A 23,149-nucleotide genomic window follows, 5' to 3' on the forward strand; every position below is an offset into this window, starting at 1 on the left:
CGATTTCTGCCATTGCATTTCTGCGAAATAATTCAAATTACAGCTCAAAAGAAACTGTATTATTAAACAAACAGCTCAAAAGTCAAAAGCACTTTAGAGTTGCAAATATATGCGATGTTATAAGGTTATTATCGTGGAATATTAATTACTTATGTAAAATGAGCAACAACCTAGCGTGTTTATGCTATTTCTATTTATGCAAAAGGGTCTAGTTCCCTTTTAGACCCCTTGCACAAAGATGCCCAATTTGACAATTGAATTTCTTTTAGTGATAATAGTTGCTTTGAAAATTCTACATACACGATTATGGCATCTTATTTTTTCTAGGTATGTGCAAGGTAACTATGTGTTAGTCGTGTAAATTGATCTTTATAATAAAAACATTTAGCGGTTTTCAACATCCCATATTGATATAATCCAAAATGTGGAACAACTATTATATTGGCAAATGTGAAGTTTGTCTAAAAAAAGAGCAACTTTTCTTCTCAAGAGCCTCTTGTTCTTAACCCAACGTTGTTCTTACCCTGTTCTTAAGTAGGGATGACAACGGGTATGAAATATCCGCGTACCCGCGGATAGCAAACCCGACAGACGCGGATACGGGTTTGAGTTTGTGCCCGCGGGCACGGGCGGGTACAACTCTAAACCCAACGGATATCCTCTAACGGGTTTGAAAAATTGATACCCGAATTCGCAAACCCGCAAAAAATGACTCTTGTGATGTATTATGTATGAGACTAGTTCATTTATTTGCTAAAATTTATTTGTTTCCTCAAATAAATGGTGTTGACATGTTGTTTGTTAGGTTATAATTTATTAGTGTTGAGACATATAGGTGCATTTACTGATCTATTAATATTTACATGCTATTAAAATGTGCTTGTGTGCTTGATTTTCTAAAACTTGCAGATATACGGGCGTGCCCGCGGGTATCCGCATATCCGCGGATAGCGAGTATGGGCACAATTTCCTACCCGTTGCGGGCGCGGATGCGGGCACAGATTTTAGTATGCGGGTACGGGTTTGAGAAGTTGATATCCGAGCGAATTTTACTCGTTGCCATTTTTATTCTTAAGTAAAGATTCGAGTTTTACAAAACTTTTCTCTTGAGAACAGAATAGAAACATGCAAATGAAACTCAAATGACCATTATCTTATCTTTTTATCTTAGTTGGGGAGTGAATAAGCTACAGATACCATCTATTTTTAAATATATAGTGCGCTTATTGATGCCATGTAGTAGCCTTTTATAAATGCCATGTATATTAAAAAAACAAGGGAAGTATTTGATGACATCTTTAAAGCGCACAACTAAAACTTGGTTTGGGAGGGGCAAGCCACCCCCGAACATTAATGTAAAAAAAACCCTCTCTCGCAGGTCGAGAAAATCTCTAAATTCTTGCCCAATTCTTACACAGAAGCGTCATAACTCATACCGTAACCGTGTGAGAGCTGACCGGAGTGTGCCGAGACCTATTTTTCATATACTTTGGCCCCCCGAGTATTAATGTAAGAAGAAAACCTCTCACGCAGGTCGAAAAAACCCCCGAACCCCTACCCAACTCTTACACAAGGGCGCCGTAACGTATACTGTAACCCGTGTGAGAGCGGGTCGGAATGAGTCGGGACCTATTTCCCATATGCTTTGGCGTGTAGGCAGGTGAGGATTTTTTTTTAATCTTAACCTGAAATTCAGTTGCTACCGAAGCCACCTAACCAATTTAGCTAGGCACCATTTCGCTTTAAAGCGTACAGCTGGGAAATGCGATTTCAGAAACCGAATGATAGGAATTGACGATAATACCCTCGGAACAGAAATAGCTCGTCCTCGGCCACCAAACATTCCAGACGACCAGACCCGTTTCCGAATCATCGGCGCCTCGCTTCGCCTCAGCAGCCAGTGAGTTGCTTCGTTGGGAAGGCAAGAGCCAAGAGGGACCTGCAGCCGCGAGCCCGCGATGGCCCGACGGGCGGCATTGCTTCTGTTTCTGCTTGCCGCGTCGGCGGCGGCGGCGGCGGCGGCGGGGAGGAAGGAGAAGGCCGGCGAGAAGGTGTGCGACAAGGGGTGGGAGTGCAGCGGCAGCCGGTTCTGCTGCAACGAGACCATCGGCGACTTCTTCAAGGCGTACCAGTTCGAGGAGCTCTTCGCCCACCGCAACGATGCCCAGGCCCACGCCCCCGGCTTCTGGGACTACCAGGCCTTCATCGCCGCCGCCGCCCTCTTCGAGCCCCGCGGGTTCGGCACCACCGGAGGCAAGGAGATGGGGATGATGGAGGTCGCCGCCTTCCTAGGACATGTCGGCGCGAAGACGTCCTGTAAGCTTCGCTCCTCCTCTCCACTCCTTACTCCGATCGAGCAATCCGATGCGCCGGGATTGAGTGCTAGACTAGTTCTGATTGTGTATTTCACCTGAATACCTGATCACTTACACTCTAGATGTTCAACTATGTTGAATCCACGCTCTACATGTTCAACTATGTCTTGTAGGCTTAGATCTGCATCTAGATTATATTGCAGGATTGTCGGACAAGGAGAGGTGATGCTGAATTGGGGATCAAAATATATTTGGGATTTGGCCAGTGAATTTCAGAGAATATTGATAGCAATAGGCTCCATGAACACAGGAAATGGGAATACAGTGTGGTTTTTATTTTCAGTTTACTAATTGTCGAATGCAGTTAGATGTGGGTCAAAACAGTATGGTTCATCCAAAATTCCGAATAATTTGGTATCTATGTTAATCTGGAAATAACAACACTACAATAGACTTCGTAGGAGCAAATTAGCTAAGGTTAGGTTATATATTGTAGTTCTATTTGGCTGATTTGAAATATTCTGCACATTAATCTGAATTTTTGCCAAGTAGCTTCTGACAAGTACTGTAACTGTGTGTTCTATCAGGTGGATATGGTGAAGCACCTGCTGGTGAAACGGCTTGGGGGCTTTGCTACAACCATGAATTGAGCCCCAGTCAGAACTACTGTGATGATAGCAACGAATTGTACCCTTGTGTTGAAGGAGTTGAGTACTATGGCAGAGGCGCTATTCCTGTTTACTGGTCAGGCTGATATGTCATTTCTTTATTGATATTTATTAGGAGCTGAGTAGGCTACGTTATTGATGATTTTGGATCTGCTTGTTGATGTTCACCAGGAACTACAACTATGGTATTGTTGGCAATGGTATCAAGCAGGATCTGTTGAATCACCCAGAGCTATTGGAACAGAATGCCACCCTAGCATTTGAAGCAGCTGTTTGGAGGTGGATGACTCCAATGAAGCGGAAGCAGCCATCTGCCCATGATGTGTTTGTTGGTAACTGGAAACCGACCAAGAACGACACATTGTCCAAGAGGTATCCTGGCTTTGGTGCTACCATGAACATCCTGTATGGTGATGGTATCTGTGGTCAAGGGTCCACTGATAAGATGAACACCATTATATCCCATTACCAACATTATCTCGACTTGATGGGAGTTGGCCGTGAGCACTCTGGAGATAACTTGGATTGTGGTGACCAGGTGGCTTTCAATCCAACATCAGAGAGTTCCAACTTCTAAGAAACTGTTTCAAAAATCTGTGTGTCTGGGCTGTGGGCCCACTAACTGGCTTCCCCAAGCTACAGCGATCATGTCTGTGAAACAACAGTTGTTTGCCATATGGCATATGTACTTGACGATAATTAAAATCCAGTCATGATTTACCTGTACTGTAAATTAAGCCGTTTCTGTCATTGAATCTGCTTTCCTTGATATCGTTTGAGAAAAAAAACTTTTTTCTGCTAGTCCCTTATATGGTAATTTATTGTGCTGAATGGTGTAGTATATATTGCCATCACTTCTAGTTAATTGGGGATGTTAGGTTGCTTTATTTTGTGAATTCTATCGATTGGCAGTGTGTCTTGGATCATTTTGTATTTTACTATTACTATTTTTGAGGCACAATTCAGGTCAGAGTCCATTTTTGTTAAACCATAAACAAACAAATAAGGCAAATGTTTGTGTCACAATGAAAGAGACATTACAGACAGTCAAATTTCACGGTGAATTTAAAGGGATAAGCAAGGGTCTTCAGTGGCATATTCCTGCAGGAGTAAAAACGAATGGATAAATATCTTTGGAACACAGCTTATCCAAGTGATTTCGTGGGGACCAGAAGTTGGGAACCATACAGCTTATCACTTGGAACAAGCATGTGGTAGGCTGATGGGTGTTGTTCCAAACTCAGAGAAAGGCAAGCAGGCAGGGATGGAGCTCACCAACATCCCCTATCTTGCATCATCTTCCTCCTCCAGCTTCTTCTACTCCAGCTGCAGTCGCTGTACCTGCAGGTGATGCTAGCAACTTCGCTCATTTCTTATGTAAATGATTCAGTTATGTGTGCGTGGAAGCAAATGACTTGAGAAATCATGACTTGCAGGGGCAAAAGGGCTGGGAACCTGGTAATAACAGCTTCTGCAGCTGGTGGTAGGTGTGCTGCTGATTTGGCATGTTCACAGCTTGTCGAGCAGGAAAATGAAGATGCCCTTTCAGGTACACCGCGGTTGTTATGTTTTGTATTTCAGTTAGAACGGCATATATCTCCTGGTTCCAAAACATTTTCAATGAACTCATTCTGTAAGTGTCTGATTGATGTCAGTTACATTTTTTGTTGCTTAGGGAGAATCCACACAACAAAACTCAGTATGGTCAACTAAAATTTTCTTTGTATGGTGGCCCCAGGTCCTAGATCTTCCTGGCATTATAGAAGGAGAGAGTTTGCTTCTGCCATTTTGCTCCCTTTTCTGCTTCCTCATGTTGACGTCTCAAGTGCGTAAGTGCATTATATAACTACCTTGCTATTTGTATTTTATCACTGAGTTTCCATAGCTATTCAGTTCATAAAGTTATTATCAGAAATTCATAAGAGCATATTATTGATGTTTCAAATGGTAAACACTGTGCAAACACAAATTTAGAAAAAAAAATTATGTTGAATAGCATACAGTGATCTGTAAGAAAAGGAAAAATCCTCAAAGCTGTTTCTTGCTCCTAAAATGATAGTGTGATATCTGTAAGAGAAGTTGATCGTGGTTGATTTCACAGAGCTGAGACATACAATGAATCAATCATTCGAAGTGGCGTGAGGAATGTTTTAACCAAGGGCAAGGCTGCTGGCGTGCTTCGTTTGGTTTTCCATGATGCAGGGACTTTTGATGTTAGTGACAAATCAGGTTAGCTTTCTTGATATTTTCACTGATTTAAGGCTGACATAGCGCACAATCAAATTCTTTTTGGATTGAAAGATAGATAAAATTGTTGAGATTAAAATATTAGCTTCTGAGCAAGGCTATAATATATGTAAAAGAAAATGCTAGAAAATGTACGTGGAATATGATGTGTATATTAATAAAGTAAAGAAAAACTACACTTTAACATCTGCCAAACTATTAATATCAGTATCTTTCAGGTGGCATGAATGGCTCTATAATATATGAAGTTGACAGACCTGAAAATACTGGGCTAAATAGATCCATAAAGGTTTAACCCCTTGAGAGTCTTTTTTCAGACAAGCATTATCTTTTTTGTGTGTTTAATGTCTTAAATACTGTTATATCTATTGAGGAATACTATGTTGTCATCTTATGGCTGTTTAATTGCTTCATAACCGAACAGATATTAGGAAAAGCAAAAGCAGGAATCGATGATATTCAGAAAGGTATTTAAATTCACATCATTTGCAGTTTTGCACTTTCTTTATGGAACTTCAGTTTTCACTTTGAGTAAAATTTACTGATGCACTTGCCGATAGTGTCATGGGCGGACTTGATCGCTGTGGCTGGTGCTGAGGCAGTTGCACTCTGTGGTGGGCCTGAAATTCCAGTAAGGCTAGGACGATTAGATTCCAGGTGCAACATCACAAATTATACAATTCTTTGCAACTCGCAATGTTAAGAAAGCTTTTTAAGTCATTTCAGATTGTGTTTCTATATTTTTTATCCTTATTTTTCTGAAAGAGCATATTTCTTTATGAAGTACTGCTGATCCAGCTGGTAAGCTCCCTGGAGAGACATTGGATGCAGCTGCCCTAAAAACATTATTCAGCAGAAAGGGTTTTTCGTGAGTTCTCATTTTCTTATATTGTGCATACTTCATGTGTTTCAGTTCTTCATTTGGAATCAAATCAGTATACCTCATCACCCCACACTTTGTGATATTTCGGCAGATTTTTAATTTATTCTTGTTTCACTAAGTAAGCTAGTGTTAGATCCATGCCTGAAGTTATATTTGACATTTAACAGGTCGCAGGAGATGGTTGTTTTATCTGGTGCACACACAATTGGAGGCAAAGGATTCGGGAGTCCAATCGTTTTTGACAACACCTACTTCAAAGTGCTCCTTGAGAAGAAGCCACAAACATCTTCATGTAAGTGCATGCTTATCCTCATGCCTTTGTCCAGTGACCACATTTTGTTGACACATAAATTGTTCCCTTCTTCCTTGGAATCTCAAGAGACGACTTATCCACTGAAACTCATCTGAAGTTTAAGCTGTGTTGACTATTTTGCTCCTTTGTGAAGCTGGCATGGAAGCAATGGTGGGGCTGCGCACGGATTGGGCACTCACTGAAGATGACGAGTGCTTAAGGTTAGCCCTGAACTAGATCTGCGTTCATTGACATTGCATCTCTTTTTCATGGCAAAGTTCGCTTATCTGTTTTCTTCAAAAAAAAAAGTTCGCTTATCTTTGTTATCTTGTACGATGTGAGCTAATAAATCTAGCTTACATAAACCAAATAAGATGGGTTAAGGGCTAATGCTTGGGAAATGTCAAATGCTCTATCATCTTATTAATATTGCACATTTGCATCTGCAGATGGATTAGGATGTATGCAGAGGACCAAGCTAAATTTTTCGACGACTTCAGGGATGCATACATCAAGCTGGTAGATAGTGGAGCCACGTGGAGAACAGCTTAATTAGAATTTCATGGCTGTAAAATGTAATGAATTTTTTTTCTATATAGGCATAGGCTCGTTTGAAACATACGTGTTTCATAGAATTTTTTACCAAAAGCAGAGCAGTTTTTTCCAGGCAAAATGCCAATTGAACACAAAAGACTCGTGTAGACACATCCGACCTTCATTCTCCATAACAATGAATCAACAGTTAAGCTACAGCCTTTTTTTAAAAAAATGAAGAATTAAGCTGCAGCCGATGTTTCCAATTCTCCAACCAGATAGATGATCTACAAGTATACAAAAATTAGTTCAGTCTGTTCGGAGTCTCAAGACACATGCAACACCTGCTGCACAACCCGTACGAGAAGACAGAAGCGAGCCGAGTCAGGCCTCGACAGCAATGCATGCCAGGCCCAGCAACCACACATGATCTGTGTCGATGTGTAGAGCTGAGCGGCCTGGACAACGCGAGCAAACAGCACGAACACGATAACTCGATAAGCCCCGGCCAGTGGTTGGCTCGCTCCTCTCTCCTCGCCTCAGCTCCGATCAGTTGCTTGCCCGGTGTTCCATGCGCAGCTGAAGCTGTAGCAGGCGATGGAATGAGGCTCGCCGCCACCAAGCCTGCGGCCATCCTCATCACCAAACGGCAGCCAATCCCCGCACCACGGGCGAGAGTAGCGACGGCGACAGCTGCTGGTCCATGCAGCGAGGCAGCCAAGAAGAGCCGCAGCGACGGGGCATCATGGAGGATCGCGGTGGCTAGCAGCGACGCCGAGGCTGACGGCGGTGAGGGCGATGCCGCCGAGGCGGGCCAGGTCGCGCCGCGAGGACGGCGGGCGCGGCTGTCGGCGAGGCGGCGGGAGAGGGTCCGGCTCCCGGCCGGCGTCTCCGGCGGCGACGTCGGCGAGTTCCTGCGGCACCCCGACGGCGTGGCGTCCCTCCTCAACACCGGCGCGCTCGAGAGCTTCGCGCCGGCGGGGGCCGGGCCCGGCACGTTCACGTTCACGTGCACGCTCCGCCGCATCAGGTTCCTGGGATTCGAGGTCGCGCCGGTGCTCGAGCTCCGCGTCACCCCGACGAGCACCGACTGCACCGTCGAGATGCTGTCGTGCAGGGTACGCGCGTGCGATCGTCGCCTGGTCCATCGATTGATCTTGCCAGAGGAGAGTTCTGTGAACTCTGTCTGACTCCCGCTCTTCCTTTCCTCCTGTGTTTGCAGTTTGAGGGTTCAGAATCCGTTGAGCGGCAGAACGAACTCTTTTCAGGTATGTTCAGGCCTGCTTTGTTCAAACATTTCTTCCTAGGTTCCTTGTCTCTGCGCAACAATGCCCTCGATTAGCCATTCTACAGAATCTATGATGTGCTTGTTGTTCTGCCATCGCTCGAATTTCTGAATCTACTGAATTCTGGCAGCCTTTATGAGTAACCGTATAACGTGGAGCGACGATGGCGAGGAGCCCTGCTTGGACATCGATGTCACTTTGGAGGTCACTCTGGAGGTGTACTCTGCTTATTGCATTCAGCACTCGGCGTTACATTATATTATATGGCATGACATCTGAATGAACAATCGTTGGATTCTGGCTATAAAGTTCATCCTTTTTTTATCAAGTTAAGTGAACAGTTAGCTGATTGGTATGTTGATTGCAATTTACAGGTCTACACTAAGCCGTTCAGCATGCTTCCATTGTCAGCAGTGGAGAAACCAGGCAACCTGTATGTAGGCCTTTTTACTTCATCGTTCAGATTTCCAAAAGTCCAGAAAGAACAAACTCTGAAAGATCCTTTCAAAAAAAAAAAAACTCTGAAAGAGAACACCAGCGCCCACTTGAATCGTAGTATCTTATTAAAACTAGCTCTGAAAGACCCTGCCTAGACGCTTTACCAAGTGGAATACATAATGCATCTCAAATTATGCTGGCTTACTCGATCTGACACTTGCACTGAATTTTATTTCAGATTGATGCAAGGCCTGCTGGACAGGCTTGTTCCCGTGCTGGGAGAGCAGCTGCTGAGGGACTACCATTCCTGGGTCCAGCAGCAGCCAGAAGCTTCTTCATGACGGGGAGTCAGCGAACGATCCTCCGATGCCTTGAGCATTTCATAGAGAGTTGGATGGCATTACAAATTCAGAGCTCTGGGAATCCATGTGAGGATGGCAGTACAATTGTTGAAGGATTAGACAAATTCAAATATATGAAAGTTTCTGAGCCAAGATCCTTTGATTCGTGCACCAAGTGCTCATTAGTTTGTGCTTCTGTCCCGTACTCTGGTTACTCTTCTGCAGCTACTTTTATAACAAAAAAAAAGCAACAGAAGCGCAATAGGAGAACTGATTCAATCAAGTCGACAGCAACAAAACCAAATAGCAAAAAATTTCCGTTGCCGGGACTCGAACCCGGGTCTCTCGGGTGAGAGCCGAGTATCCTAACCAGCTAGACTACAACGGAGTTGTTGTCTGGGTTGAGTCTGAAGGTTTAAAACATAAGTATAGAACAGGCAAAGAAGTGTTACCTCGGAAATTCCACTCTTCGACCTGTTCCATCACGCGCACATTCGCAAGGACTCGCTGCAGCCTACTAGACGTGTGGTAGTTGGCAGGCGTTGACGCGTTGTAAACTTTACACACACAAAAAAGTTCAAAACCGAATACCTCACCACGTCTCTAACATTAAATTTGTAGGATCCTTTGGCCCGTGGCTCAAACAGTAACGGCAAGCTGGTGGTTGTTACGGCCATCTGTTTTGAGGAAGTACATGGAAAACAATAGCGCTAGTAGGGGCAAGAAACATGGAAGACAGGAAAAACATTGTTGCAAGAATCACAAAAGAATGAACATTTTTTGGAACTATGAAAGAACTTGATTTCACTTATCATCAGTAGACAGCCAGTCGATACTACATTTCGTAGTGTATCTAGCTAAGCAATTTTTCTTTATCAGAGTACTATATGTTATATATGCAAAGACAAAATAGACACGTGAGGAGATAGATGGGACAAAAAAAATTACATATTTTGTCTATCTTTGGAGCAAAACAACAAGAGAGGAACGGAGATGGTATGTAAGAGAGCACACGACAGAGAGGATAAAAAGGAAAGGTAGTTATGAAATAGAAGACCTTAATCAAAATAAAATAAAATAAGATAAAAGCAATAATATCACAAAATCCTCTGTCTAATCCTCCTGTAATTCCAAAAATGAACAAAGACCAATGAGTCCATCATATCATATATGTAGTAGCCATTCCTAGATTTCAAATCAAATTCCACACCTACGGTCGGTTTTCGCGCCTTTTCCTTTTTGCTTTCATTTCCTACTTTCATGTCCACCCCTACAAAATCACCTTCAAATCTCCAAGAACACTTGCTGCAATTGATGCATAAAACAGTTCCCAATGATTTCAGAACTTGCTTGTTACATGCATCTTACATTACCAACACTCACTACAAACTTGTAGTGACATGATGATTTACTGCATATATATATATATATATATATATATATATATATATATATATATAGTTTATTCACCAGACGATCTAGATCTTATTGAGACCCACATAGACGAGGCAGCGCCATGGGTATGGCTCGGCAGTTCACACAGGCACAGCTTTCCAGGAGAGGTCGATCAGGTCAGTACTCGCCGGGCACAAGGCCCATCAAACCGGCGATCACGTCGGGGTCGAAGGAGAATTGGTCGTCTTCAACAGCACTTGCCACGACGAGGTTGTTGTCAGCCATGGCGGTCGGGGCGCCATGGTATAAAGCAGTAGTAGCGCCGGCAGGAGGACCAGCCGCGGCCGCCGCCGCCGCCAGAGCTGCGGCCGCGTCGCACACCGGCGGGAGGAGGGCGTCGACGGTGCGGGCATGATACTCGGCGATCGACTTCACGCTGGCAACGCTGAGATGGCCGCGCAGGATCTTGGGGACGTCGGGGCGCGGCGCGACGGGGAAGTTGAACCTGCGCGTCTTGGGCAGGTCCTCGCCGTAGAAGCAGAAGACGGCGGCGTCGTAGGCGAGCGCCGCCAGCCGGTCGCTCCCGAACGTGCCGATCCACAGCTTCTCGCGGGTGGTGGGCACGCGGATCTCCGCCGCCCACCGGCCGGACTTCCGGGGCCGCACGCCCGTCCACTCCGACTGCTTCTGCCTCCCGAACGCCACACCCGGCTGCCCGCCGCCGCCGCCGCTCCAGGCCGCCCCGCCGCCGTTCGGCGCCAGCGCCGCCATGGCAATGGCACCGCACCTGCAAGCCTGCAAGAACCAAGAAACACGCAAGAGCGAGGTAGAAGAGGAGCCCCGAGCGGTGCGAGAGGCGAGTGAGAACGGGGGGCGGAGGATTTATAGGCGGCCATGAGTCGACACGCGGCGGAGCTTGCTCACTGACGAGTGTGGTGAAGGAGCCGGCGAGTGTCTGCATCCCGCTGGGAGGTTAGCTTTGCAAGGATTTCTTTCTTGTTTCATCTGATTTTTTTATTTTGACTCCTTTTCCACCGAATAAAAACGGCAGCTGCTGCTGATGCAATTCTATCTCTAAGATATGAAGAGTATAGCGCCTGCATTGATGCATACGCGTCGTGTAGGTCGAGATGGAGATGCGGCTTGTTGGATTTTGTAGGTTCGATTTTTTTTTAGAAAAAATCTAAGCATAGCCTGCGAAGATAAAAGTGCAAGTTTAAAACAAACAAAGTGATCTCCTCACTATTTTTTCAAGACCAAATAGATAGATATACTCTAGAGCTTGCAGTCCTGGTCAACTTGACATGAGGACCCGTTTCCGTATTTCATGGCTAAAAGGCTCTGCGTATTATTCTAATGCTTTTATGTTCTAGCAACATTGAAGGTAACCTTCCGCGCTGCTTCACTTGGTTTATACATCTTTAGTTAAGTTAGTTTTATGTTGATCTTTAGTTATTTACTAGGGAAAATAACCCGCACATATAATAAATAAGTTTGGTCTTGTGATGTAACAAAAAAAAATCAAAAGCTGATATTATTCATAATTTTGGATATTTTGTTACTTGAGAGCGGCCATGTTTTGATATTTGTACTACCAGGATCACCTATATATATCAGCAAATAGTTTTCATGATAATATTTCACAGTGTAGTGCAGCACAAAAACCACAAGTTGAATCTTATTAGTCAAGATGGTAGCACACGATGCCAGTGTAACTTTAATAGAGCTGTTATTAGATGATATGTAAGCCATCACAAAGAACCTACTTAAGTCTAGCCCATATGCATGGTTCCCGTATCATTAGAATTTCTTGTCGTTTCTTGAAAGAAGTATACATAGTTTAGCGTATATGGTTCACTCCCATATCATTAGAATTTCTTGTCGTTTTCCGAAATAAGGGTATATGAAGACTAACTTATCGTTTCTTGAAGAGTAGCATGTTGCTTCTATGTTAGATGCACGTGGCTCCTAGCTATTTGTCTTTCGATCGAATAAAACGCTCACATACATCTCGTGCGTCATCATTCTGGCTGAGCGCATGGCTCTCGTTACTTACTTTTTTTCAAAAGAATAATATATTTTCCTTCTACATGATAGCTATGTGTAATGGGGCTGGCTAATTGGCGCGCGCCAGGAGAGCAGCTGGCGCACGATCTCCCACAACTGTTGTTTTTCCTTTTTCTAGAAAGTTTGTTTCTCCGCAGCTTTCTATTTTTGAAAAATTATAATTTGTAAACATAATTTGTACATCCAAATTTTTACACGCCTTCTGTGAGATAAGTTCTCATCATGAATTTTATGATACACACAAATTTTACGTATAACTCATTTCTAACAACTTGATGAATAAGTTTTTAGCACAACTTTTACGATACATATAAATTTAATGCATCTTTTTTTTCAAAATAAGTTATAGAGGATAACTTTTTAGCATGTTATCTAGAAGATTTCTCACACAACTTATAAGTACAATCCTCAGTATAATTTTTTAGTGCAATTTCCACATAAAAGTTGTCAAGAAAACTTCAGATATAATAGAAGGTCAAAAGGAAACATGTAAAAGAAAAAAAGGTATGCTAAAACATAGTAGCACGGAATGTAAAAGAAATGAAAATCAGAAAATAAAGAAATACCTGGGCTGTCAGATTGGTGGGCGCAGAATGCAGCTCCATTCGTGGCTGACATCCTGTGTGTGCCGTCGCATCGCGCGCTATGAAGCGATGTAGCGCGCGACTGTTGAATTGGATTTCCCATGTGTAATCCTCGTTACTTGTCGTTTCTTGAAAGAATAGTATGTTCCTTTTATGTTAGGTGCACGTGGATCCTTCTTATTTGTCTTTTGATGAAAAGACCAATTCTATTATTAAATATCATGCGATCAATAAAAAAGCTCGCGTATGGCTCCTACGTCATCAATCATGCCTTGACTGAGCGCATGACTCCTGTTGCTTATCATTTCTCAAAAAAAAATAATTCACGTCTCACGTGTGAATACTTCCAACTTGTCGATTCTCGAAAGAATAGTGTGTTCCTTTTATGGTAGGTGCACGTTAGTCCTTGCTATTTTTGTACTTTGATGAAAAGACCTATGTCGTTAGTAAGTGCAATAGTAAAAGAGTCAATATAGCTCCAACGCCATTAGTCATGCTTTCTTTGAGCACATAGCTTGCATTACTTAACAATTCTTGAAAGAACAATATATTTTTTATAGTATCTATGTGTAACTCCGGTTACTTTTTGCTTCTCGAAAGAATGTGTTACTTATATGGTAGGTGCACAGACCTTCCGAACAAACAAATGCTATTTTTAAATACCACACAATCAACCATAAAGGTCCTACATATGGCTTCCAATGTCCCCACATCATTGGTCGTGTCTTAGCTGAGTGGATGGCCATGTTCCTTATCATTTCTGAAAAAAAATTCCTTCTATATATGTGGACTGTGGTAGCTCTGTGCAACTCCATTAATTGTCATTTTCCGAAAAAATAGTATATTTGTTCCAAGGTATGTGCACATAACTCCTTACTAGGAGTACTTATCGTTTAGTGAAAAGATCAATGCCATTATTAGAGGACATGCAAACAATAACAAATAGAGTACCCTAGCTAGTTCATGATGACAAAAATCATCAAGAAAGTCATAATATAACTATGAATAGTACAGTTCCTGAATAGCTAACCATGAGGAGATAGATTTTGCCCCTTGAGTAACCGGTGGCCTAAGGTTGATTGGTGAGGTACAGCTTATGCCCTCAACAACTTTCATGAAAAGCGATCAGACATGAATGGTCTCCCTTGCATACCATAGAATCCCCTCCCCCCACAAATGTTCAATCAGGCCATTAGGAATATAATTAAGTTAATTGCACAAGTAATCTATCAAGATCATACATGTAATCATTAATAAATTAAATGTCATCTCAATCCAAATGACAAAATCAACTATATTATGAGTTTTGATCAAGCATGTCGACCATATTGAAGAAAATGACTCCAATATTTGCAGTTTACATAGCGTACAGATTTGGCTATACAAATAATTTTCCAGTGACTAGATACCAACTCGGCCATGATTTTTTCATGATTAGTGCAGTGTCCTTTACTACTTCAAATTTCAACCCTAGGAGGCTGAAATTCTGTACACGCCCATTCTTAAATTTCAAAATAACGCGCCTTTTCTTTAATTTCTCTCTTTTTTATTTCCTCCTTTCACATTCCACCCTACAAAATAATAACCAAATATCAAAATACCTGCTGCACTTGACCATTGTTTACCGTAACATGGCCATCGGCATCAATATTGGACAAATGAAACAATTTCCATTTCTAGAACTTGTTACATCTTACACACTGAAACACACAACAAATTTGCTGAAGTGATTTAGTTTGTTGCACAGACTACACATTTATAACCGGACAGTCCAGAAATGTTATTGAGACCCCGCAGACATGGATGCAGGATGCTTCAGTGATTGCAGGACACAAGCACAAGCACAAGCGCCATCACAGGCACAGCCGCAAGGTAGTTTCTACCTCGGCGTTTGGGTTGCGCCCATGGTAACCAGCAGCAGGTGCATCCGCGCCGGCAGAAGGACCAGCCGCCGCCGCCGCCTGCTGCAGGGGTTCGGCTGCGGTGCACGCCGGCGGCGCAATAGCGAGGCCCAGCTGGAGGCCGCGAGCGTGCTTGTTGGCGATGTCCTTGACGGCGGCGACGCTGAGCCCGGCGCGCACGTCCTCGTCGATGTCGGGGCGCGGCGCGGCGGGGAAGTTGAACCCGCGCTTCTTTGGCAGGTCCTCGCCGTAGAAGCAGAACAAGGCGGCGTCGTAGGCGAGCGCCGCCTGCCTGTCGGTCTCGAACGCGCCGACCCAGAGCCTCTGGCGGGAGAGCGGCACGCGGATCTCCACCGCCCACCCGCCCCACAGCCGGGCCCGCACGCCGGTCCACGCCGAGCGCTTCTTCAGCTGCCTCGCCGCCGCTGCAGCCCGCCGCCAACGCTCTGGGCCTGCGCCGCCTTCCTCGCCATCCAGCAAGCTGCAAGAAACTGCAGACGAGGGCGAGAGGTAGTAGAGAGACTGCGATGGTGCGAGGACGGGGCGGCGGAGGGGGAAGGGTTCGGTTTTGTAGGCGCCATGAGTTGACATGTTGCTGCAAGTGTTCACTGACGAGGATTGCCTGCTGGCAGGTTAACTTTGCAAAGATTTTTTTTCTCACCTGATTGATGATTAATGACGATGAAGCCTTTGCCACCGAATACGGATGCGAATCTATATCTCTATGAGTTAAGAGAGTGGTGCCGCCTACATCGATGCATACGCGTGTTGGTTACTTGGTTGAGAAGAAGTCGAGACGAAGATATGGTTTTGTTCGTATAGATAGTATAACGTGGCATTTAATTAGCATACGTTGGATGTTGTTGATGGAGAGACTGCCAGACTGGTTGGTGGTAGGATGAAGGTACATTTTTTTTAAATCCAAAGCATGGCATGCGAAATAAATCGTGCACTCTATTAACAAAAAAAAAGGGTGCGCGTCCTATATATGATTTGTATGACAAATTTATGAGAGATTGGAAATGGCACATGCACCACTCGATAATGCAGTGTCTAGGATTAAATTGTAGAAAAAAGTGTTAGTTATTGCAATTTTTAGTTACTAATCCAACTTATCGAGATAATTAACCTCCCATGTCATTGGTCGATCATACCACCATTGAGCACATATGACTTCAATTACTTGCCAATTCTCGAAATAGCTGTATGTTCCATGTATAGATATATAGATGTGTGTAGCTCCAGTTTTACTTGTCGCTTCTTGAAAGAATAGTATATTCCTTTTACGGTATACTGTGATGAAATTACCAACACACGGGTAATGATGGAAAATAATTCATGTATAGCTCCCACATCACCGATCATGCTCTCGCTAAGTGCATATACATAACTCCCATTACTTATATCGTTTTTTTATAAAAAGAACGACTGAACAGTATATACATCATGTTGTCATTTCTCGAATAAACAGTACATTTATATGCTAGGTGCACGCGACTTCTTGCTACTTAGACCAACTCCGCTATTAAATGACGTAGACATAACTAAAAAGAGCTCATGTATTGCTTCCACGTCATAGACCATGCCTTCGCTAACCGCATACTTGTCGTTTCTTGAAATAACTGTAATTTCCTCCTACGTAGAGCATGTGACTCTTTGCTACTTGTCTTTTTGGTGGAAAGACTTACTAAATGACACGCACACAATGTAAAAAGCCCCGGTATGTCTCCCGTATTACCGGTCACATTTCAATTCGCTAGGAGAATGACTCTCGCTCATTACTTGTCGTTTCTTGAAAAGCAATATATTTGTTCTGTATACTAGCAATTCGTAACGTATGGTGCCACGACATTGGTCATGCGTTATGTGTTTGTTTTCAAGCTGAGCAATAATCCATTTAAGAAATCGGCGCAAGTTTAACGATGTGCCATGCATTTTACTCTCACATTTTCAATCACTAAACTTGTTTATAATAAATCTTCAAAGCGTGCACACCATGGGAATTGGAAACGGGCAGATATCGTGACCACAGTGTTTTCCCCCCTTGTTGCCCGTATTCCAGTCCGTTGCATTTGGGTGGGTGGTAAGAATTTGTGTTTCTGGGACGACTGAAACCACGGGCGGGATCGGAGTAGCCGATCCGGCGCCGCTTGGCGATGAGTCTGGCCGGCGGCCTCTGACGCGAGCGCGCAAGGCCGCTTGGCCATGGCTCGCTGGCGCGTGCGTCGCGACGACGACGACGACATGCGTGGGGCATGCAGAGCCTCTGACTTCCTTTCCCCAAAACAGAAACGGAAGAAGAAGAAAAAAAAGAGGCCTCTGACTTGGGCAGGAGACCAATAAGCCGAAGCACAGCGTCAGCGCGGCACCGCTGGGGCGCTGGTCCGCACCCGCCGTCTAGACTGGCCCGCGTGGGATCGACACGGCCGGTGGCGGCGGCGCCATGGAGACGTACATCTGCTCGTGCGCAACACGAGATATGATGCAGGAAGTGCTGTGATCTTGAGAAACGATCGAAGCACGGCGAAATCGGCAAGGGGAGCACACCATGCGGGTAAACGTGGAGAGAAAAATCGGGGATTTACAGTTCAGTGCCTGTGATCTTGAGAAATTACCGGTAGTAGCAAAAAAAATGGCACTGAAAAGTGACAAAAAGTTTCCGTTGCCGGGACTCGAACCCGGGTCTCTCGGGTGAGAGCCGAGTATCCTGACCAGCTAGACTACAACGGAGTTATGAGAGCGAGAAAGAAGACACTTTAAAAACAAGGAGAAAGGTACAGGAAGACGTAGGTGTGGAAGATTTGCTGAGGCTCGCAAAAAAACGAATGTTCAGGGCATCTTCGTGGATGTCACTGCATTACTGTGTATCTCTATCTCCAATCTGTAAGAGCGTCATCTCGATTATTGGCAATAATATATAGCAACTACAATCCATGTTAGTGGTTGTTGGAGTATATATATGCCATATGGTTAACACTGCGATATTTTTTCATTGGAAAAACTAACATTTACTTATCAGGATACTTATAATTATTCCTCAAATAATTAAGCCATATTATGAACGCTGTGATTTGGTTACGAAGCTCCATTAATCATGCTTAACTGGTGGCTTGGGAAGAGAAGATGTTGATTTTTTTTTTTGATAGAAGTATGGTAAGTTAAGAGCACACATGCATATATAGTGATTCCTTCATATACTTGCATGAGATGAGCATCAATAGTAACTAAAACTCAAGCCTGCTCCAAATCGTTTTGAAGAATTCTATAATCGTTCTATAATCGTCCTTCTCCCACAGTTGCTCCATTTCTTCATGTTTTAATTCTGGGAGATTATACAGTGAACTAATAATAGTTAACCCATTTCTTTAAGTTTTAATTCTAGGAGATTATACAGTGAACTACTGATAGTTAAACTACTCTCACGTCTCAAATATAAAATTCCATGCCATAGGACGGTTTTCGCGCCTTAGATTTCACAAATCAAATTTCACGCCACCGATCAGTTTTCGCGCCTTTTCTTTTTCTTCTATTTTTGCTTCCTCCTTTTCCATAAAACAAATTGCATCCAGGATCTAGCCAAATGAATAATTACTGCAACTGAACATCTGTGTGCCATAATAACACTGATGACGCATAAAACAGTTCCCAACAACAACACCGGCACCAGATACTACAAAGTTGTAGTACTGAATTATTGACTTAATTATTGTATATGCATATGTTGTATAGCAGACGAACCGTATAGATATATAGCTTGACACGGTGACACAGCAGGTAGCAATTGCAGGACCTGCAATTGCTACCTGCTGTGAATGCAGGATCGATCATGGATAGATCAGATCTCGTTAAAGATCAGGTCCATGTCCACGTCCAGCAACCCGATGAAATCATCGTCCGGGTAGCTGGGGAACTGGCAGTCAGCAGCGGTCAAGATCTCAGCATCTATGTAGACCTCGTCGTCGCCATGCCTATCACCGGCGACGGCGGTCGCTCCTGCGCCGACGACGGGGGTAGCATCAACAGCAACCCCTCCTTCGCCGGCAGCCGGCGGCACCTGCAGGGGTGCAGCAAGCCCTGCGCCGGCAGCAGCAGCAGCAGCAGCAGCAGCAGCCTCCGCCATCTGCGGCGGTGCCGCAGCTGGTGCCGCGGCCGGGATCACGGGCGGCGGTGGAAGCGGAAAGAAGCGGCCGAAGCTCCGGGCGTGCTTCTCCGCGATCGCCTTGACGTTGGCGACGGTGAGCCCTTTGCGCACGACCTCGGGGACGTTCGGGCGCGGCGTCGCCGGGAAGTTGTACCTGCGCAGCTTGGGCAGCTTCTGGCCGTAGAACAGGAACATGGCGGCGTCGTAGGCGAGCGCCGCCTGCAGGGCGTGGTCAAACCGGCCGATCCACACCCTGGAGCGGCTGCTCGGGATGCGGATCTCCGCCGCGTACCCGCCCCAGAGCCGCTCCCGCACGCCCACCCACCCCAGGTCCCTGTGCAACCCGCCGCCAGCCCTCGGCACCGGCGCCGGAGGACGCACGGCGGCGGCGCGCCCGCTGCCGGCCCGCCGTGCCGCCTTCCTCGCCGCCCCGCTGCTCATCCCGCTCGTCGGCGCCGAGGATGCCATGGCCGCGCGTCACCTGCAAGCTGCAAGACACCACACGAGCGAGTGCAAGACGACGACGAGACGAGAGCGTTGTGCTTGTGGTGTGTGGGGAAACTAGGGGTGCCAGGGCGAGGGGTTTTAAAGGCCGCTGCGGGTGGACACGCGGCCGCGTGCGGTGGCTGAGGAGGATACCTGGGAGGCGGCAGTGACAGTGAGACTGTGAGAGACCACAGTCAACCTGGCCACTGGGAGGTCAATATGGGAATATCCATATCCATATCCTTCTAGAAAAAGTGTTGCTGGGTTCTCTCTAGTTGACTTTTTTGTGGATGCCTCGCACCTAAATACCTAATCCAATCTCTAACATCTGAGTACGTATACGTGTATGTATACGTATACGGGGAGGATGGGCGCACACAGGGACATGGAGAGGCTGTACGTGGTTTAGTACTTGCTAGCAAGGATGTGGTGCATTTATTTTTGGTATGGATTGGATGTGAACAGATTAGGCAGAGGATGTGCGTTTCGTCACTTAATATTTTCCTTAGGGACCTTTTGGGAAGAAAAAAAACTCCTCTAGGGAAGCGTGCTAGGAGCTTTGTTTAATTTAAGGAATGTTTGTGGGTACAGGAGAAATACCTACATTGTGCAAGGAAAATCTTTATAGGTGCAAGGGAAATATTTGTTTATATATATGTATATGGTGTTAATGGTAAGAGATATGCCTAGCCGAAGTAGAGCTTTTGGATATAGCAAGGATATTGTGCATTAAGTATGTGCATGTATGAGGCTTGCATCATCTGATATAGAGATTAGATGGAGAAATATAGGAGGGAAATATTTGACTCTTAATGTCTCCCTAATATAGTATTTATAACAAGAAAATTTTATTATAGCCATATGAAAGTGCTTTTGATCACCAATCCAATATATTTTTTTGTAAGATGAAATTTTCATCATGAACTTTGTTACAATGATTGTAAAGTACTAATCCACCGCGACAGTCGGCCTCGGTCCACCAATCCCAACTGCTGCCCGGCCGATCGATCCGTGCTCCTTCCTCCAGGCTCCTGCAGCTTAAGCAAGTGCACGCCTCCGTCGCAGAAGGCTGGTAGCTAGATGTGATCCGGCGCGTCCATGGGCACCCCAAGGTGCGTGCCGGCGAACAGCTCGGTCAGGGTCAGGTGTCCAGTAGGGTCTTGATTCAGCGCTGCACCTTGATCGTGTCCAGCCGGCGCGCTCGCCGGCGGCTGATCGGCAGGGTTCGGAGCGGCCATGGCGACGGCGCCGCCCCACCAGTTGACGATTCCGTTAGGAATTTAGGAGTCTCTCACGATCCGGTTAATCCGTGCTTGAATTATTAGTTTGGTTTAGATGCTGCTGATGGTGAAAGGGTGCACGTATACGTGTCTCACGTCTCCGTCACCTCGGACTCCGGCCGGGAATCAAGCCAAAGCGTGGCGGCGTGCTCCGGTGCCCCCGCGCCGCCGTGTCCTCGAGACTGGAGAGTCTGCATCCAGCGGCGCCCCTGGTGGCGCGGCGTCTGCCAATTACCACACCCTAGATAGCTAGGCGGCGGTGGGCATGCGCCGCCGGCGAGCCGAGCGGCCGCCGACGTCGATCGGAGGGTGCGCCGCGGCCGTCGAGGTGCCGCGGCCCGAGTGCCTGACCAACCCCGCCGTGGCGACTCGTCTTCCTTCTTCCGCGACCGCGGGTCAACGCGAGAGGAAGGCGGAAGGATGTGGACGCGTGGTAGCCTTGGGGTCGATCCGGGCCGCACGAGTCCGATCCAACGGACTGGAGAGACCCGGGGGCGGACGGTATTTCAATTGCCGTCCACCCCGGACGGTAAACGCAACGACGTCCACGGTCCACCCCTGAGCTCGGGCTGGCGGGCGCCATCGACGGCGACCACGCCGCGCTGAGCTCCACCGCCGGCGTTCCCGGACTCCGCGCGGGGCATGGAGGTCCTAGGGGCCGTTGGGCTGCTGCCCAATCCGCCGCAGCTGGGCCACGCGCGCACCGGCGTGCGCGATTGCGACACGGGGCTCTGCAGAATCTCTGACACTGTCAGCATCAGATGAACTTCTCCTTTGTATCCAACCTACCAATCTCGATGTTGTCTGAAGATGTTCGGGCAATGTTGCTGAAATTGCATCCCGTAGAGAGAAGGGATCGAATCGGGCTACCCCAATCTCAATTTTCTTGCGTGGAACAAGTAAGAACTGGCAATCTGACCGGGGCTGTCGCCGGCGAGCACGGCGTTCTGATCGACCTGCTGCACTCCACTCCACTGCGGAATCCATAGCTGCCGCGTTTGCCAGCCCCGCAGCGTGTACTCGGAGATGGCACCGGCGATCGGAAACGTACGGACGGACGCTCGTTGGCGTGCCCCGTCCGGGAACTAAGCCGACACTGCGCCGCCGTGCCATCGCTGACGGCTGACGCCGACGTCGGGGGGTGCGGCGCGGAGCGAAGATGGTCGGAAGTCTAGCAGGCCTGCGGCTGCTGCCTTATCGGGCGGGGGGGCCTCGGCTCACCTCGCCGGAGTCGCCGGACCTCAACACAGGAGGAGCAGGACCGTCAAGTAGGGGTGTGCCGGGGACCGGCGCCGCTGCTGGAAGGAGGGTCACGTCTCTGGGTTCGGGAGATGCCTGGCGGCCCAACTGGTGGGCGGTCGCAGTCGCCGGCGCCGGCGCAGCCTCACTGGCTGCCGTGCTTGAAGCCGGCACAATTTGCAAAATGCCCTCTCAATCGTCATTATTAATTGCGGTCCGAATATTTGTATATAAATCTCTCTATAATTTAGAGATAACACTCATTTGGGGAGTGCGTTTTGCATAATCTTTTGGGCCAAAAGTTTTGGCATTTCAAACTTTACATCTTGGTGTGATGCATAGCAAAATTATACTGATTTGCCCTCATTTAATGCATGATTTGGTTCATTAACTGGTACCCATGGAAAGTCATGTATGCGTGGGTGTGGGTAGGGGTGGTAAAGGGCCCAACATTTTGAACTAGAAAATTTAAAGATCGGGCCCTAAAAGAACCGAGCTCTAAACATATGTATTTTTGAACTAAAAATTTTAAGGGTTTTATTGGGCTGTGAAGAGGCCATTAGGGTCATAGCCCATTACCACCCCTAGGTGTGGGGGTAGTGGCTGCCCGGCTCGGGGCCGACGCGTTTTTGCCCTCTTTTGGACCTCTTGGGTCCCAAATGCCAAAACTTTACAAGCTCAAATTTTGCCAAAAAGTAGGCCAAAACAGCAAAACTTTTGACAAAATTGTCAAACTAAACAGGCCCTTTGGATCACAAATAACATCATAGCTTTACGAATGCTGATTTCAAAAACCTAGTTGTTACGTATTTTGACACGTGGACATATCAACATGTCTCCTTGACTGATATTGAAGACGTGGAAATTGAACGCTTGAATGTAACAGATGAATCATGATCTTGATTTCTTGAAGCTTCTATCCATATCTGCACCGGAAGGCAGTGGCGGAGCTAGCCTAGAAATTTAGGTGGGGCATACTATAAATACAATTTTTTAATGACATCGTATAGATATACATGAATATTTACTCTGTAATAAATCTAAATATTAAA

General features: G+C 46.0%; 6 protein-coding genes and 2 non-coding genes across 9 annotated transcripts; 3 read left to right on the forward strand and 5 right to left on the reverse strand.

Moving 5' to 3' along the window:
• Positions 1-1,829: 1,829 nt before the first annotated feature.
• LOC120712854 (chitinase-like protein 1) lies at positions 1,830-3,784 on the forward strand. Its single transcript, XM_039998767.1, has 3 exons — positions 1,830-2,316; positions 2,903-3,059; positions 3,155-3,784. Exons 1-3 carry the CDS (start codon positions 1,959-1,961, stop codon positions 3,558-3,560), a joined length of 921 nt encoding a protein of 306 aa, XP_039854701.1. The 5' UTR covers positions 1,830-1,958; the 3' UTR covers positions 3,561-3,784.
• Positions 3,785-4,132: 348 nt separating this feature from the next.
• On the forward strand, positions 4,133-7,157 carry LOC120712855 (putative L-ascorbate peroxidase 6). Of its 2 annotated transcripts, none has more exons than XM_039998768.1 (11): positions 4,133-4,330; positions 4,420-4,532; positions 4,659-4,812; positions 5,085-5,212; positions 5,449-5,519; positions 5,655-5,697; positions 5,791-5,887; positions 6,015-6,098; positions 6,281-6,405; positions 6,560-6,626; positions 6,855-7,157. In XM_039998768.1, the coding sequence occupies exons 3-11, from the start codon at positions 4,709-4,711 to the stop codon at positions 6,955-6,957; spliced, it is 822 nt and encodes a 273-aa protein (XP_039854702.1). In that variant the 5' UTR covers positions 4,133-4,330; positions 4,420-4,532; positions 4,659-4,708; the 3' UTR covers positions 6,958-7,157. The 2 variants fall into 2 exon arrangements, with proteins under 2 accessions (XP_039854702.1, XP_039854703.1); XM_039998769.1 differs by having other exon boundaries at positions 4,134-4,330; positions 4,722-4,808.
• A 220-nt stretch (positions 7,158-7,377) lies between these two features.
• LOC120712853 lies at positions 7,378-9,179 on the forward strand. Its single transcript, XM_039998766.1, has 5 exons — positions 7,378-8,057; positions 8,162-8,207; positions 8,356-8,441; positions 8,600-8,658; positions 8,902-9,179. The coding sequence occupies exons 1-5, from the start codon at positions 7,542-7,544 to the stop codon at positions 9,002-9,004; spliced, it is 810 nt and encodes a 269-aa protein (XP_039854700.1). The 5' UTR covers positions 7,378-7,541; the 3' UTR covers positions 9,005-9,179.
• Positions 9,180-9,319: 140 nt separating this feature from the next.
• TRNAE-CUC lies at positions 9,320-9,392 on the reverse strand. Its single transcript has one exon. It is a non-coding gene; the product is annotated as a tRNA-Glu (tRNA).
• A 1,184-nt stretch (positions 9,393-10,576) lies between these two features.
• On the reverse strand, positions 10,577-11,360 carry LOC120713530 (ethylene-responsive transcription factor ERF015-like). Its single transcript, XM_039999467.1, has 2 exons — positions 11,187-11,360; positions 10,577-11,050 (listed from the first exon to the last, which is right to left on the reverse strand). Exons 1-2 carry the CDS (start codon positions 11,358-11,360, stop codon positions 10,577-10,579), a joined length of 648 nt encoding a protein of 215 aa, XP_039855401.1.
• Positions 11,361-14,903: 3,543 nt separating this feature from the next.
• LOC120713531 (ethylene-responsive transcription factor RAP2-1-like) lies at positions 14,904-15,542 on the reverse strand. The gene has a single exon (XM_039999468.1). The coding sequence runs from the start codon at positions 15,540-15,542 to the stop codon at positions 14,904-14,906; it is 639 nt and encodes a 212-aa protein (XP_039855402.1).
• A 2,066-nt stretch (positions 15,543-17,608) lies between these two features.
• On the reverse strand, positions 17,609-17,681 carry TRNAE-CUC. Its single transcript has one exon. It is a non-coding gene; the product is annotated as a tRNA-Glu (tRNA).
• A 1,105-nt stretch (positions 17,682-18,786) lies between these two features.
• LOC120713532 (ethylene-responsive transcription factor ABI4-like) lies at positions 18,787-21,502 on the reverse strand. Its single transcript, XM_039999469.1, has 2 exons — positions 21,408-21,502; positions 18,787-19,426 (listed from the first exon to the last, which is right to left on the reverse strand). The coding sequence occupies exons 1-2, from the start codon at positions 21,500-21,502 to the stop codon at positions 18,787-18,789; spliced, it is 735 nt and encodes a 244-aa protein (XP_039855403.1).
• Positions 21,503-23,149: the final 1,647 nt, after the last annotated feature.

The sequence above is a fragment of the Panicum virgatum genome, chromosome 6K, assembly GCF_016808335.1.
Source record: "Panicum virgatum strain AP13 chromosome 6K, P.virgatum_v5, whole genome shotgun sequence".
Lineage (NCBI taxonomy): Eukaryota > Viridiplantae > Streptophyta > Magnoliopsida > Poales > Poaceae > Panicum > Panicum virgatum.

Excerpts from the sequence above, each read along its gene's own strand:
- LOC120712854 (XM_039998767.1), top strand. The coding sequence starts at position 1,959 with ATGGCCCGACGGGCGGCATTGCTTCTGTTTCTGCTTGCCGCGTCGGCG. Across the intron at positions 2,317-2,902 it reads TGTCGGCGCGAAGACGTCCT|GTGGATATGGTGAAGCACCT; the intron begins GTAAGCTTCGCT and ends GTGTTCTATCAG. Across the intron at positions 3,060-3,154 it reads GGCGCTATTCCTGTTTACTG|GAACTACAACTATGGTATTG; the intron begins GTCAGGCTGATA and ends GATGTTCACCAG.
- LOC120712855 (XM_039998768.1), top strand. The coding sequence starts at position 4,709 with ATGGTGGCCCCAGGTCCTAGATCTTCCTGGCATTATAGAAGGAGAGAG. Across the intron at positions 5,888-6,014 it reads CTAGGACGATTAGATTCCAG|TACTGCTGATCCAGCTGGTA; the intron begins GTGCAACATCAC and ends TTCTTTATGAAG. Across the intron at positions 6,099-6,280 it reads TTCAGCAGAAAGGGTTTTTC|GTCGCAGGAGATGGTTGTTT; the intron begins GTGAGTTCTCAT and ends GACATTTAACAG.
- LOC120712853 (XM_039998766.1), top strand. The coding sequence starts at position 7,542 with ATGAGGCTCGCCGCCACCAAGCCTGCGGCCATCCTCATCACCAAACGG. Across the intron at positions 8,208-8,355 it reads GCAGAACGAACTCTTTTCAG|CCTTTATGAGTAACCGTATA; the intron begins GTATGTTCAGGC and ends GAATTCTGGCAG. Across the intron at positions 8,442-8,599 it reads CTTTGGAGGTCACTCTGGAG|GTCTACACTAAGCCGTTCAG; the intron begins GTGTACTCTGCT and ends TGCAATTTACAG.
- LOC120713530 (XM_039999467.1), bottom strand. The coding sequence starts at position 11,360 with ATGCAGACACTCGCCGGCTCCTTCACCACACTCGTCAGTGAGCAAGCT. Across the intron at positions 11,051-11,186 it reads TGGTTCTTGCAGGCTTGCAG|TCCGGCCGGTGGGCGGCGGA; the intron begins GTGCGGTGCCAT and ends CGGCCCCGGAAG.
- LOC120713531 (XM_039999468.1), bottom strand. The coding sequence starts at position 15,542 with ATGTCAACTCATGGCGCCTACAAAACCGAACCCTTCCCCCTCCGCCGC.
- LOC120713532 (XM_039999469.1), bottom strand. The coding sequence starts at position 21,502 with ATGCCCCGCGCGGAGTCCGGGAACGCCGGCGGTGGAGCTCAGCGCGGC. Across the intron at positions 19,427-21,407 it reads CCCGAGCTCAGGGGTGGACC|GGACCTGGGGTGGGTGGGCG; the intron begins GTGGACGTCGTT and ends CGGGTTGCACAG.